General features: G+C 45.1%; 1 protein-coding gene across 1 annotated transcript in view; it reads left to right on the forward strand.

Moving 5' to 3' along the window:
• Positions 1–16,423, forward strand: part of LOC126537932 (neprilysin-1-like) — a 53,233-nt gene that overhangs the window by 2,936 nt on the left and 33,874 nt on the right. Inside the window, exons 2-4 of the mRNA XM_072286892.1 lie at positions 7,367–7,576; positions 10,337–10,771; positions 12,000–12,137. Coding sequence (XP_072142993.1) covers positions 7,367–7,576; positions 10,337–10,771; positions 12,000–12,137 — 783 coding nt within the window. The remainder of the gene's footprint in view (positions 1–7,366; positions 7,577–10,336; positions 10,772–11,999; positions 12,138–16,423) is intronic.

Genomic DNA, 16,423 nt, shown 5'->3' on the forward strand with positions numbered 1-16,423 from the left:
ATCATGATAACAATCGAGCAATGAGCAACATACCATAGTCCTCAAGTCGCATTTAATTAACACGTGTATAAGTAGTTGTGAGGCATTCCTCGATTCAGCTGCATGCGACATACTCCGATATCGTCAAACTTTGCATTGGCATTCAGTGGCCAGAGTTCTTATGAGCATGGAGGCATGACGGCGACGCTGTGACACCGACGCAGTGACAATAGAATAACGAAGAAGGATTGATTACGACGGAACGAAAAGGACGTATAAAGAAGGTGGCATGACGACAGCAATATGCCGATCATTAAATTAAGGCGATTCTTAAATTACGACTACGCCATGAGCAGAATCAGCCGAGGACGCGTGTATGACGAAGGTGGTATGACGGCGACAGTATGTCGATAACCTGATGAAGAAGAGGGAAGGACCACGACGACATGACCCAGACGGCAAGACAACGATGATATATCAACCGATGCTTGATAGCGTCTGCATGACAACGATGCAATGACGACGATGGTATGACAATGGCGGCATAGTCAAAATCTAATGATGAAAGCACGATTACGATGGAATGGCGAATACGGTGGCATGACGACAATGTAGTGGCTATGCCAAAGTGATCAAGTGAAACGAATGCGTTACGACGATGTTTAGGAACTGTACGACGATGACGAGAAGGAGAGCTTGATGTCGGGCTGGGTGTCACTGTGTGCGGGGTTGCAGTGACGAAGAGGGCATGAGTAAAGTAATATCACGAAGCTCGAATAAACGTAATGCAGGGAGCCTGACGACATCATGACCAGGAACACATACCTAGTGGCCTAAGCAAGTAGACAACTTATGTAACAGGGTTGGCATAAGAGGCTATATAGATTAATAGCAGATACGTTCAAAACAGCTGAAGTGGGAAAAAAAGTGATTTGCGCACCAAAAAGCAAGGTTTCGTTGTCTTTATGTGGTGACAACAATTTGTCAAAATCTGCGCGTGGGCATCCGTCATAAGGTTAGGAAGAGAAGAAGACGAAGAAGAAGGCTGTGTCCAGGTAACAAGCACCACCTTATTGAAGCAGAAAGAAAACTGCCGATATGCTGTCACCAAAAACAGGGATGACGTTTCCAGCTTTTGAAAGCACAGACAAGGTAGAGTGCCCTTTCATATCCTTCCTTGCTTTCGCGTATGACGGGCGCATGGGCCATGTTAGGGGCTCCTATTCAAGCACTTAGACTGATGAGGGAATCGGTTTGCACTTATGAGCAATTGCGCAAGGATTCGTTACTGATGTCTTCCTTATTTGTCGATTCACCTGGGTTGCAAGTTCCGTGCTGCATAACGTGATATTCCCTTCGCGCTACCTAAGAAGTTGTGTATCCCTCTAGCAATAAGAAAACATCGAAAATCAAATTGAGAAGGCCGAGACAAGTGTTCACTGAATGATACACTACTGCGCTAGGCTCTAACGTGTTTCACTTGGGTGTTGAATTAGGTTGGTATTGGCGCGGCCCCCATTAAAGGCAGCGCCGGAACAAAGGGAACAAGGCACGTCGGGACGGCAGCCGTAACAGCAGACACGGGCCATGCTGCGTACTGAAGCGAACATCTGATTTATTGCAGGGACGGCCGGTTTTATAGATGTGCCGATTAGTGTAACGCCGCTTGAAGGCAAGTGAATCTGGATCCGAAAACGAAACCCATTAACCCACAACACCACAGTGATTCATTTGACTATTTGGCCTCAAACATTCTTGCTTTACTTGCAGAATAAGACGAAAAGCAACGACCGACGATGGAGTTAAGTGTATTAAGTAGTTGTAGAAGTACCTGCAAGAAATAGCAATGTTGTTAAAACCGGCAAACTTGCTGGTAGTTCATCCTATTTAGTATAATGTCTCGTTGCGCGGCCCGTGTTATGAGGAAGTTGGCGATTCCGGTAGGTGCACTCTTGCTGACAGGAAATGATATAACATAGCGTAACTGCAAGGAATAATCCTGTTATTATCAATGTCACGAACCTATTTATGACGAGTGCTGCATTTCTTCACACCACCTTGCCACAACTATAATTGACAACATTTCGACATGTTATTTTTTTGTTCGATATATCGCACTTTCAATCTATCATTGCGTACGGAGTAGTTTGGAAAACAGCACAAATATACCAGGAACGAGAAATATATATATGTAAATATATATATATATATATATATATATATATATATATATATATATATCATCATCAGCCTGGTTATGCCCACTGCAGGGCAAAGGCCTCTCCTATACTTCTCCAATTACCCCGGTCATGTACTAATTGTGGCCATGTTGTCCCTGTAAACTTCTTTATCGCATCGGCCCACCTAACTTTCTTCCGCCCTCTGCTACACTTTCCTTCCCTTGGAATCCATTCCGTAACTCTTAATGACCATCGGTTATCTTCCCTCCTCATTACGTGTCCCGCCCATGCCCATTTCTTTTTCTTGATTTCAACTAAGATATCATTAACTCGCGTTTGTTCCCTCACCCAATCTGCCCTTTTCTTATCCCTTAACGTTATACCAATCATTCTTCTTTCCATAGCTCGTCGGGTCGTCCTCAATTTAAGCAGAACCCTTTTCGTAAGCCTCCAGGTTTCTGCCCCGTACGTGAGTGCTGGTAAGACAGAGCTGTTATAGACTTTTCTCTTGAGGAATAATGGCAAACTGCTGTTCGTGATCTGAGGATATCAGCCAAACGCACCAAAGCCCATTCTTATTCTTCTGATTATTTCAGTCTCATGATCCGGATCCGCAGTCAGTACCTGTGCTAAGTAGATGTATTCCCTTACCACTTCCAGTGCCTCACTACCTATTGTAAACAGCTGTTCCGTTCTGAGACTGTTAAACATTACTTAGTTTTCTGCAGATTAATTTTTAGACCCACCCTTCGGCTTTGCCTCTCCAGGTCAGTGAGCATGCATTGCAGTTGGACCCCTGAGTTACTAAGCAAGGCAATATCATCAGCGAATCGCAAGTTACTAAGGTATTCTCTATTAACTCTTATCCCCAATTCTTGCCAATCCAGGTCTCTGAACACCTCCTGTAAACACGCTGTGAATAGCATCGGAGAGATGCCTGCCTGACGCCTTTCATTATTGGGATTTTTTGCTTTCTTTATGGAGGACTACGGTGGCTGTGGGGCCGCTATAGATATCTTTCAGTATATTTACGTACGGCTCGTCTACACCCTGATTACGCAATGCCTCCATGACTGCTGCGGTTTCGACTGAATCAAACGCTTTCTCGTAATCAATGAAAGCTATATATAAAGGTTGGTTATATTGCGCACACTTTTCTATCACCTGATTAATAGTGTGAATATGGTCTATTGTTGAGTAGCCTTCACGAAATCGTGCCTGGTCCTTTGGTTGACAGAAGTCTAAGGTGTTCCAGATTCTATTTGCGATTACTTTAGTAAATACTTTGTAGGCAACGGACAGTAAACTGATCGGTCTATAATTTTTCAAGTCTCTGGCGTCCCCTTTCTTATGGCGTTTTTCCAAGATTCCGGTACGCTTGAAATCATGAGGCATTGCGTATACAGGGTGGCCAGTTTCTCTAGAACAATCTGCCCACCATCCTTGAACAAATCTGCTGTTACCTGATCCTCCCCAGCTGCCTTCCCCCTTTGCATAGCTCCCAAGGCTTTCTTTACTTCTTCCGGTGTTACTTGTGGGATTTCGAATTCCTCTAGACTATTCTCTCTTCCATTATCGTCGTGGGTGCCACTGGTACTGTATAAATCTCTATAGAACTCCTCAGCCACTTGAACTATCTCATCCATACTAGTAATGATTCTGCCGGCTTTGTCTCTAAACGCATACATCTGATTCTTGCTAATTTCTAGTTTCTTCTTCACTGCTTTTAGGCTTCCTCCGTTCCTGAGAGCACGTTCAATTCTATCCATATTATACTTCCTTATGTCAGCTGTTCTATTCTAGCTGTAGGGTTAGGGGCTTTCACACATTGGCGTTTTTTTATCAGATCTTTCGTCTCCTGCGATAGCTTACTGGTATCTTGTCTAACGGAGTTACCACCGACTTCTATTGCACACTCCTTAATGATGCCCACAAGATTGTCGTTCATTGCTTCAACACTAAGGTCCTCTTCCTGAGTGAAAGCCGAATACCTGTTCTGTAGCTTGATCTGGAATTCCTCTATTTTCCCTCTTACCGCTAACTCATTGATAGACTTCTTATGTACCAGTTGCTTCCGTTCCCTCCTCAGGTCTAGGCTAATTCGAGTTCTTACCATCATATGGTCACTGCAGCGCACCTTGCTGAGCACGTCCACATATTGTATGATGCCAGGGTTAGCGCAGAGTATGAGGTCTATTTCATTTCTAGTCTCGCCGTTCGGGCTCCTCCACGTCCACTTTCGGCTATCTCGCTTGCGGAAAAAGGTATTCAGTATACGCATTTTATTCTGTTCCGCAAACTCTACTAATAACTCTCCCCTGCTATTCCTAGTGCCTATGCCATTTTCCCCCACTGCCTTGTCTCCAGCCTGCTTCTTGCCTACCTTGGCATTGAAGTCGCCCATCAGTATACTGTATTTTGTTTTGACTTTACCCAACGCCGATTCCACGTCTTCATAGAAGCTTTCGACTTCCTGGTCATCATGACTGGATGTAGGGGCGTAGACCTGTACAACCTTCATTTTGTACCTCTTATTAAGTTTCACAACAAGACCTGCCACGCTCTCGCTAATGCTATAGAATTGCTGTATGTTACCAGCTATGTTCTTATTAATCAGGAATCCGACTCCTAGTTCTCGTCTCTCCGCTAAGCCCCGGTAGCACAGGACGTACAGGACGTGTCCGCTTTTTTGCACTGTATATGCTTCTCTATATATATATATATATATATATATATATATATATATATATATATATATATATATATATATATATATATATATATATATATATATATATATATATATATATATATATTGATTCATTTTTGAGGCCAACTTTAAGTGAACTGTCAGCTTTTGAGAATGCTTCCGCACGTGAATTCTAAGGCCACAATTGTATTGTGAGAATTACTTCTGACATTTTGCCCAAACCATGGCCGACGATTGTCAGTGCAAGCGAATAGCCGGATACATATTAAAAGCTACTCGCTTTATTAAATAAATGATGTGTTGGTTGCGTATGTTTGTTACAGTGACGACATTTACGTGGCGGTTGTTGTGTCATTTCATAATGATGTAATGGACAGAGCCATTGTTCCGCATATCTACTGCGCCATGTTGTCTGCAGGGACGCAATCACTGCCGTAGAGCGTCACTGCCACATTACTCTCTCATGGGCGCCCTTTACCGCCTCTGCAAATGGAGAGAAGGGAATGGGAAAAGAGGAAAGCTATCTATGCCAAGCGCTGCACTGCAGCATCTAAACCTTCAGAATAAATAGCAGTTTCGCAAAAAAAAACGCAAAGCATCTATTGCCATACCAAATTCATAGACAGCTATAGGAATTTTGTATAAGTTTATGGGTCGTGTAAACTTGTAAACATTCGCTTGCTAGCTACATAAACAAACGTGCTGTCACGCCCGCACAATCTAAGGTGAACACGTCTCACTCGATGACCGCGCACAATGGCTATCAAAACGCTGGAGTGAGAAAGCACGGGCGCAGCAGCGAGCAAAATTACCTTCGTGCTGCTTCTCCCATTAACGCGAAGTATGTGGCTAGCAGACAGTTCACACGAAGCTATCAGCACTATGCGCACATGTGCCTACTGCAGATTGCTTTGAAGATAAGACCACGCGCGTTCACGCCACCCGGAGAAGCCGCCGATGTAGGGCGCCTGCTGCGTGACCCGCGGCGGGAGACGGTGCACTTCCTCCCCGCTTTCCTGCGTTGCGCGAGAGATATCGAGCCACCGTCGTCTGCTCACCCTCGCACGCATTAACTGGCGCATATAGCGTGGGGCACGCGGCGATAATTTTATCTTCCTTGGAATTGTTACGGAACAGCACGGTGTCTGCCACGGCTACGGTTCAAATGTCCCTGGCGTGTGCATACAATATCTGTGGCAATCAAATACTACAGTTGGCGTTTGGCGAGGAACGCGCCACGCAGCTCAGTAGCGAGACAGCACCCGCCTGTTGCATCGGCGCCATTGTACCGACGGTGGAAGTGAAACTACCGACCACCAGCCACGGAAACAGACGTAAGTGGCAACGAAAGCTGTTCGCTTTACGAAAGACACGTCAATGCTACCTTTAGAAAGAACATGGAAACCACACGGTCATTAGAAGGTCTTAGACTTCGGGACCAAAGTGGCCTGGGGACCGAAGATAAACGCTGGCGGCAACTGCGCATGCTCATAACCCAAGCCAGTCTTGGGTTCTTGCGTTCCCGTTGACCCTAGAGAGTAAAATCAAAACTAGCGTGGATCCCTAAGCCGTCTTGGGTCACCCTCGCGGCGTCGCTTTCCTTAAAACAGCATTCTGTTGGTTTTCACTTGTATGGAACGCTTTCCTTCTTTTTTTTTTTTTTTGCTCTCAAGCGCCATTTTCCCTACTGCGGCATCGCAAGACCTTGACCCAAAGTTGTCTGCGTTTGACCCATATCTTAGACGCTGCTGTTCTTGTAAACCCCAAAAGAGCAGACCCACGTGGCTTGGGAACACAGATCCTTCAGTCTCAATTCTAAAGTTCCTTATTGACAAAATATTTACGTGAGTCGCGACATAAATATGTGTAGAATTGTGTAGATGCCACACGTTTTTCACAGTTTTCATGATTTGCCGCCATTCCACGGGGCTACACATTTGGTCTATTTCTTCCCTGAGTATGAGCATAAAATCTGTCGTAATCATCTTTGCCCACCCACCAACAGCGAATTTCATCCTTTTCTTAATAGCTTTGCTATCGTTGCTTTAATAGCTAACAAAGAAAAAATGCTGCCAACGCAGCTGTCGGCTTGTGCACACCACGGATCACCGAATGTACCATTGCATCAGAGGGCTGCGCGCAGCTCCCACCATCTCGTACTGGCACGCGGTAGTACGCTGCTCGCGAAAATTCGCCGATTTACACGCACTACCCAATGCGATTGATTCCGAGCTGAAATATTTTTCTCCAAATTTTGCGCTTTCAACTTGGGGGTGGGGCCCTTACGCGGGTGTGGCTCGAGCACGAGTGTATATGATACGTTGTATAGTAATCACGCATTTGACGACTCTTCGGCGGGGACTGTCGAAGAAGAAGACCCATTTCAAAAGAGATTGCAGCGAGCGTTTGTCCTCGTGGGCTCTTTTTGCGACAAAACTGCCTAAGTTGTTCTCCAGGTCATAAATATTTATTCTTTCTTGAACTGCTGTTCCCATAGGTGAGCATCCACCTGCAGGAGTCAGACATCTACTTGTTAACGCCCGTTGGAGACACTCAGGAAGACAACGAAAAGCGGCAAAGCGGGAGCAGTCGGGATTCCATCACGCTAATGGTCTGCGTGTTCGGCCTGCTACCAGGAATTATGATCACTGCACTCCTGACCATCTATTTCCTCTCCAGTGATTCGCTATCCGAAGCTACCATGAAGGTGAGAGCGGTGTCACTATCCGAGTTTAAACGGCGAAGAAAAGAGAGAGAAAAATAAAGAAATAGGGAGACATATATTGCAAACATTAAAATTTAGGTGAAACGATGTTGTTAACGCAGTTCACCTGTTTATATCCTGGGGGTATTTTAGTGGACTCGTCCATTTCTACTGCGGCTGAAATTCTGAATGGCTGGGCTGGGACACGTGTTACAAGGAGACAGGAGCTTACACATAGTCAGTCCTTCAGTAGCAGACGAAATGGACATGTCCACTAGGTTAACACTTACACAATACAGCAACCGACGGATGCCGTGACCAAGTGACCATGGATAGAAACTGCCCCGAGAACTGTCCCACTTTACGAGTGCGCTACCTCCAGTGTTTGCACAAGTTACCCAGTCGGAAAGCAAACAATACGATGCACCAAACACAGTGAAAACGAGACATAGAAAGCAAAGCTTCAATATAGATAATATAAGCTTAAATTTCAAAGTGATAATACTTCAATGTCATAATGCTTCAATATCTCTCGGCAAAAGACACGTTGGCTGGCTGGTTCGTTAGAATCCCTGATAGAGTTTATAAGCACAACCGAACAAGGATGTAGAAAGAAACAGATACAGAAGCGCTGCCTCTTTGTATCTATTTCTTTCTACGTCGTAATTAAGTCGCGCTTATACACTGTATAATAGACTAGGGAAAAATACACAAATCGGTCATTTGACTCGAGGCCACGTTTCAATTAGGAAAGTAGTCTTTGTCGGGGCACTGAAGAAGCAAATTACTTTTGTGGAAACGTTAGGTTCTGTGAAATTCATTCGTTGACCACTGTTGATTCCTTCAACTGCGCATCTTCGAGCGCGCGTCTGTCTGGTTCGAAATACCATCCAATATATCTTTCAGTGATCGCAGCACAACCTCTAATACCTGCTGATCAGGAATACTTTCCAGCGAGCAGAATTATGCGCTTTTCTGTCTACATGACATTTGGAAGGGCTGCGTACCTAAACCACCAATTAAAATTCGAAAAAAAAAAGAAAATGTGTAGATCCAAAGCACATCTTGGAATCGATGAAGTGATGCTTTCGTGCAGAGCTTAACTAAGTGCCTTACATTTGGCCATCTCATTTTTGCTTGTTTGGTGCGAAGGAAACGTGCGGGCACCTGTGTTCTCTCCCACACCCGTGCTGCACAATGTAGCCCACGAGGCACTTATCGGGAAGATCTAGTTTACGTTCTTACTATAGAAGCAAACGTGCCATTGTAGCAAACGTACGATTGTAGCCTAATGATTATATAATTTATTCGAACATAATGACCAGAAACTCTTCGATATTCAAGTTGACAATAAAGCGGAAACATCCCAGCTGGGCAGGGCTATGTAATGTGTAGGGTACATAACTGTAGATCATTAGACCAACATGATGGGTACCAAGGGAAAAGAAGCACAGTCTAAGATGGCACAAAATCGGAAGGGATGATTAAATTGGTAAATTTGTTCCTGCAATTTCGAACCATCGAGTGCAAGAGGGGGATAATAGCGATCGCTCGGAGGCGCCTTCGTCCTGCAGTACGTACAAATATATGTTGGAAATGATGAGAATAATGAGTAAAGCTACGGGCTGCTGCGCAGGGAGACTGAGGTTCGATTCCGCTATTGGGCTCATTTTCAATAATTTTAATGCGTGAGAATTATTTGGCGACTACCCCCGATCCCTCACGCGAAAAGTGATGCGAACAGTGTAATGCTGCGCATGTGCACAAAATAGTATATTTCTCCAAGGCAAGACATTTAATCCTTACAATATTGTAAATGTACATGACTAGTAGCTTTATAAGCGATGATAGTTATATTGAATCAAGAAGGCAAATAAATTTCATCAGACAGAATACCCAATTGGATACATAGGGCTCCGTAGAAATGCATGTGCAATATTATAGTAGGGGTGCGCTAATTGATATGTGGCAGTATGTTTTTGCATACTTAGACAACTGTAGTGGAGATTCTGTATACTTTTGGTTTTATATGATCTATTCAGCAAAACAGCAGCAGCATAAAGCAGCCACCGTCAGGAAAGTCCAGGAGGGGGCGCAATGAAAACTTCCTTTAAAGAAAGAAGGGGGATGGTCGCAAGGCTTACGGCAAGTAATGACGAGAGAGTGAGGCGTTGAATCCATGTAGTTGCTTTCAACGCATGGTGTAGTTCCAAGTCTACATTTCACAGCCTGAATCAAGCTGTTGCAAATCTTGGCGGAGTAGGATGCACAAAAAGCATAATAATATCTTTCGCCTCGTTAACGTTTAAACTTATGCTGAGAATACGTGTTTTATTAAATATACAGCCTATTGCAGTGAATCATAAAATGATAAAGCCAGCACGAGCTCACAGGCATAAATAGAGCGGTTTTAAAGTATGCGGCATATTACTCTACTTACCTATGCAGCCTTTACCAGAAATAAACAAGTTGAAGTGAGTAGAGCAACTTCTTTAGGAAGCCTATGTTGCTTGTGCAAAATGCAGTACGTGCAGAAGTTGTTTTTTGCGGTTGTAAAATTTATCGATCTTGTCAAGCTGCACATCCATTTTCCTTTTCTACATCATTACAACGCCGCCACGCCATCATAATTCTAAAAAAAGAACTAGGGGTTGCCTTGTTCCAGTTTCTAAATACATGATAACAGTTGTAAAGATAGGCTACGTAATAGCAATTTGGTGCTACAGGTAGGTAATCTTATCACTGTGTTATTCCCGCAAACAGGGTACGCAAGCGCCAGAATCTCCGGGTGGTAGCATGGTTGTGCCGAGCGTCGAGTCAATAAGCACCCGGCAGTCACACACAATGGAAGCTCATGGACCTCTTTCCACAGCCAAGACTGTACCTATTCCTATGGCATCACCTGTTTTGGGGACTGAAACGGCACTCCCGACAACTGTTTCAGCTGACACGGCACTCCCGACAACTGTTTCAGCTGACACGGCACTCCCGACAACTGTTTCAGCTGAAACGGCACTCCCCACAACTGTTTCGCCATCTGTTGGTGCGAGCGACAACGTATGCACGACTGACGAGTGCCACTTCATGGCGCAGTGGCTGCGCCAGAAGCTGGACCCCGAAGCAGACCCGTGCGAAGACTTCTACCGTTTTGTATGCGGCACATTCAAGGAGGGGCCGGGCCCTAACGTCTTCACTAGGGTATGCCACGATAGGCTACATGTACCGTTGCGGTGTGAAGAGCTTTTGAGCCAATTGATTGTTGTGCGTAATTGGACCTGTACAGGTGATGCGTCAGACGCAGCTGCTGATGCTGATTGCGTAGGAAGGTCTCTGTACATTTAGTTCAATACAAAGAGAGGGGGAAGAAAAAGCATGCTGCTCAAGCCAGTGTTTGGATGAGACAACATGTCCTCGCCGTGAAAAATACTTTCTTTTCAAAAATTCTTCCCTACACCGATATTTTTTTATCGCTCTACCGACTTCAAGCCTACATATTTCTAGGAACTTCTATACACTTGGGATCGCCTTACACCAGTCACTTCACTGAATACTTTAAACAGAGTGCAAGCAAGGACGGCGGACCTATCGGAGGCACAGTTAAATGAACTGGTTGCACTTACTTAAACTCTGGAAGGGTTACCAAGTTAGTTGCGGTGGACATCATTAGATCTGTAATCAATAACCACAAACCAGCTGGAACCTTTACGTGATTAATTCGCTTGTGAGGTTGCCACATGGCTGGTTTTCCAAACAAACATTCGCTAAAGTTTAATCCTGCAGTATGTGCACTTGGCGTATCGGTACTTCGTAGATTGTCCTTCTTACTCGTGCTACGAACACCGCTACCAAAGACTACCTGAATGTAGCGCCTTTTACAATGAGTTTTGAGCATTTTGCTCCCCAGGTAAATAACGATCGACACCAACGTGACAGCTGCTCATTCTTTGTCGCCTAGTTACGCCTCTTGTAGAATGAACGTGGTAAAAACCGGGCAGTATTTTGGATAAGATACCTTAATAAAGATGTCAATTGATGAAATTAATTATTATTGCGACAGTCATAAATACTGACGGGCAGATGTATATGTGTGGTTTTTATCCTAGATGTTGCTCCCAGGCGAAGTAAGAGTAAGCATCAGATTACGAGTGCGGCCGCTATCAACTTCTATCAGGCCACATTTGCAAGAGCCTAATTGTAAGCGATGTTTCCCTGCAACGTTTGTGATGTGCTGTGCTCTGTATTGCAAAATTGCGCGAGCATAAACTCCTTTTTACCGATTCTAGGCCTGAATAAACGTATGATTAGAGTAGTATCCCGTTACGCAGTACGGCATCTATACGGTCAGATCTACAGTGACTTGGCAACCTTGGATGTAAATTTTATGATGTGTAAAATTGCTCCGTTTCTTTTTCGTCAACTCTCTCAGGCTACTCATACTATGATAAGCATCATAATAGGAGCCGCGTACGCTGCCCGAGTTCCAGCCACTGGTCAGACTTCATGGCAAAAAGCTGCCGGCATGTTCCAGGCCTGCGCTTCCCTCATCGCGACAGACCGATCCGAGGTATGTGTGAACGGTATTGTACGATGAAGGCCGGAAGCTTTTTGATAGAGATCAGTTTGTGGAACTCTGCCATGCCAACAACATTTTTTACCGCACTTTCTTATTGTGCATTCTGCTATAATATAGCTAATTGTCGCACTCCGTCTTTCATTCTGTCACTTTTACAACCAGCAATTTTTTGAATAGAAGCACATAACATTAGCTATAATATTGAACTAGCCACCGGTTTAGCGATTCGAAAGCTGATTTGTGCACGATTAACTTATTACACGGTGCACTCAGTAACGATCTTTAGAATATTGTTTACCTGAAAGCGTGCGTATGCTTTGTACATACGCACATAGTAAGTAAATAGTTGCACAAGAGCTCCCAGTTTTAACGGTTCCCTTTCTGTGCGGCAGATGGCAGGCAAACCAAACTGCTTATTCCTTTTGCTTACCTACGAACGTATTATCCTTCATAAGCTCTCTAACTCGGTAAGCCCCGTGGTTTTTGCGAGCAAAACTGTAGTATGTCTACAACCAATGAAAGGATACGTACCAATGAAGTTAACGATCAAATTATTATGACAATGGCGTACACGTTCACACCGTAGAAATCATAAAGCCCTGCAGTTAGGCTTCATGTGGTGTCCGTGTCGTATTTTGTGTTGTCGGTTACCTTGTTGAAACATATTCTCAGGCTGCGCTTCCCAGCACAGCGATTTAACCTTTGTAAGGCCAAATAGCACCTATCCGCTCGATATAAATATTCCTTGGCGCCTACAATAGAAGAAAACATTTCTTAATATGTACTCTACTGCAAAACTAAACCGTGGGGAAAATGCAAGATTGCTGTACAAGCGAAAATTGCATTGACAATATATATGCAGGGATGGAAGGCTGATGTGAAGTTGCATTTAGAAAAAAAGATCCCGGTGTATCACTAAAAAAAAATTTGAGACATCTGCAAGCTCTCTCATAGAATGAAAAACAACTTGAACCGGATTGTTCATGAAAGTTGAGATCCGCAATCTTCTTGTGGCAGGAAGAGCACATTTTCAGAAAACGATGCTGTGACATATTGACGCTGCAGTTCTAAACACACCACGGAAGAGCAATGCGAGGGATGACTTATCTGGTGGCAAGATTGTATTAGTCACGTTAGCTTTGCTCTAACGAATGTAACGGTTGCACTACTCAACTGAAAGTTCCACTAGCAAGTATGTGCTCGCGAGGCTTTCTCTTCTACCTAACAATAAACCTAAACAGTGTATGTACCATTACTGAGGTGCGTCACTGTCCGAAGGTGGAACATAACAGGCAATATTTTGGCGCAATCAGCTGTGTGGAAGACAAAATCTTGCATTTTTCTTTTTGCTCTGCAACAGCATACTGATGTCCACAATTCGGCACATTGTAGTTGAAAAGGTCAACGCAGGGAAGGAATATAAAATAAGTAAGGATTATTTTAGGAAGACAGCGGCGGTTTCTCGTTTTGATGCAAGACAATGCTTTATAATTGAAACATTATAGCCTGCGTCAACAAACAATATAGCACGATGCGTGAAGTGAGATTCTGCATCGGCAGCTACAATTCCCGAAAAGACAGACAGGAATTGTAGGATGCTACGTCAGCTATAACGCACGGCCAATTTACCAGAACTGCTAGATACGGGGCATTGGATGTTCTTTTCCGCTTTTGCCTCACACCCTCGCCTCTTGGAAGATCGCAAAGGTTGGCCTTTAGGGTGTAGTTGGTGCAGCGTTGTCGATGTTTCCGTGAGAATTAGACACGAAGAACGGAACGTTGATAGACATGGCTGAAGTATTAACCGAACCATTTTATTTTGTCTGAGAGCTGCTGAAAATGCACTTTCAACCATGAACGCAGCTAAAGAGATGAAAAGCGAAGACCCCCAAAAAATCAATATGTAGGAAGCATTCCACCAAATATGTCAGATATTCCGCGATAGGAAATCACGCTTATTTCTATTGAACGAATACCATAACACAGATAACCGATTCTTAAAGATATATTGTGCTCCTTTGAATTCTTTTGAGCTTGTTATCGCTTCCTTTCGCAAATACATGCGCTTGCACAAGGAGAACTCGACAACCACAATCTTGGCAATGCACCCCAAGGCGCTCGCTAACAATTCATTCTATTATACGTATGTTGTCGAAGTTCGTGTACCCTCCAATTATTTGCTCCAAGCATTAGCTCCGGTCCTTCGTAATATATATGTATATATATATGTATATATATATATATATATATATATATATAGTGTATATTAGCAACTGGTGTATATGGGGTTCAGGCAACTGCCAGACTTCGTCTTCCTCTAGTCCAATTCAACTTCTTCCTTCCCTTCACCGTAACATCACCCTCCCGCTGGAGTAGCTCCGTCCCGGTGCAAGTTATAGAGCCTCACTTAATGGGCGGACATAGGGCTTGAGCCTGGCGACGTAAACAACATCGCTGGTGACGTAGGCAGGCACTGAAGGCTGACCGACTGCGGCGATCTCGTATGTAACGTTGGACAGTTGGCGTAAGATCTAGCACGGACCACAATAACGGGAAAGTAGTTTTTCCGACAAGCCGATGGGACGTGAAGGCGTCCAGGGAAGGAAAAGGGAACCAGGTGAAAAATGGTAGTCTCGGTGCCGAAGGTAGTCGCGTCGCTTGTGTGAAGCTTGCGAGAGTGTGAGGCGATGACGGGCGACATCTCGTGCCTGGGCGGCTTAGTCAATAGCATCGCGAGTGTAACCAGTGCTGGGCGATTGTACTGCAGAAGGTAACAACGTGTCAAAGAGCAAGGTGGGGTCGCGGCCAAACAAAAGGTAAAATGGTGAAAATCCGGCAGTGTCGTGACGGAACGAGTTGTATGCGAAAATGATGTATGGTGAAGCGACGACGCATTCGCGGTGATCGTCGGAAACGTACATGGCCAGCATTTTAGTCAGCGTGCGGTTGAGTTTCTCGGTGAGGCCGTTCGTTTGAGGGTGGTACGCGGTAGTAATCTGGTGTTCTGTAGAACAGGAGCGCAGCAGATCATCGGCGACCTTCGATAGAAAGTAGCGGCCGCGATCCGTCAGCAACTGGCGAGGGGCGCCGAGGTGCAGGATTACGTGGTATAGCAAGAAACCGGCGACATCTGTAGCGCAGCTGGTTGGTACCGCTCGTGCTATGGCACATCTCGTGGCATAATCGGTTGCTGGAGCAGTCCATTTGTTTCCTTTGAGGGAAATCGGAAAGGGGCCAAGGTGGTCTAGGCCCACACGGAAGAAAGGCCCTGTAGGGATATCAATTGGTTGAAGCAAACCAGTGGGAGGCATAGCAGGCGTCTTCCGGCGCTCACACAGGTCGCAAGAAGCGACATAACGAACGCCCCACAGAGCGTTAATCTTCGGCCAGAAGAAGCCGTGCCGCAGCCGGTTGTATGTGCGAGTGATGCCCAGATGTCCAGCAGTAGGAGCGTCGTGAAGTGGCTGGAGTACGGCGAGTCGAAACCTTGGGAACGACTAGGAGGAGCTCCGGGACGTCACCAAGAACGCTACAACGGTATAAAGTTCCATCGCGCAAGGTGAACATCAGGAGGGACAGGTCGTTGGGTGAGGAGGTTAGGCGTTCCATAAGTGTTCGAAGAACAGGATCTTTGCGCTCCTCGTCGTCAATATGGAGGAAGCCAGACAGGGATAGAACACTGATGTCCGAGTCTGCATCGGTATCGTCAGGTTGATCCACGGGATTGCGGGAAAGGCAGTCAGCGTCTTTATACAGGCGCCCTGAGTTATACATAATAGAAAATGTATATTTTTGTAGACGCGATGCCCAACGGGCAAGTCGTCCAGTTGGGTCCTTCAAAGAGGACAGCCAGCAGAGGGCGTGATGATCGGTTAAGACGCAGAAGGTTCGACCGAAAGGGTACGGCCGAAATTTCGCGACCGCCCATACGAGAGCGAGACATTCTCTGAGTAATGGTGTAATTTCGCTCGGGCATGGAAAGAAGGCGGCTAGCGTAAGCGATGACACTGCCTTGGCCTTGTTAACGCTGAGCGAGGACAGCGCCGGTGTCATGGCCACGCGAGTCAATTCGTACTTCAATGGGCGCAGAAGGGTCAACGTGTGACAGAATTGGGGAAGTTGTAAGCCGCCTGTGTAAGACGTCTTTCTCAAGAAGGTCACTGAGAGGGTGAGCGGTGTCAGCGAAATTTTTCACAAATCGCAGGAAACAAGAGCACAAGCCCAAAAAACTACGTACATCGTTTGTTGAACAAGGTACAGGAAAATTTCACACGGCG

Source organism: Dermacentor andersoni, chromosome 3, assembly GCF_023375885.2.
Source record: "Dermacentor andersoni chromosome 3, qqDerAnde1_hic_scaffold, whole genome shotgun sequence".
NCBI lineage: Eukaryota > Metazoa > Arthropoda > Arachnida > Ixodida > Ixodidae > Dermacentor > Dermacentor andersoni.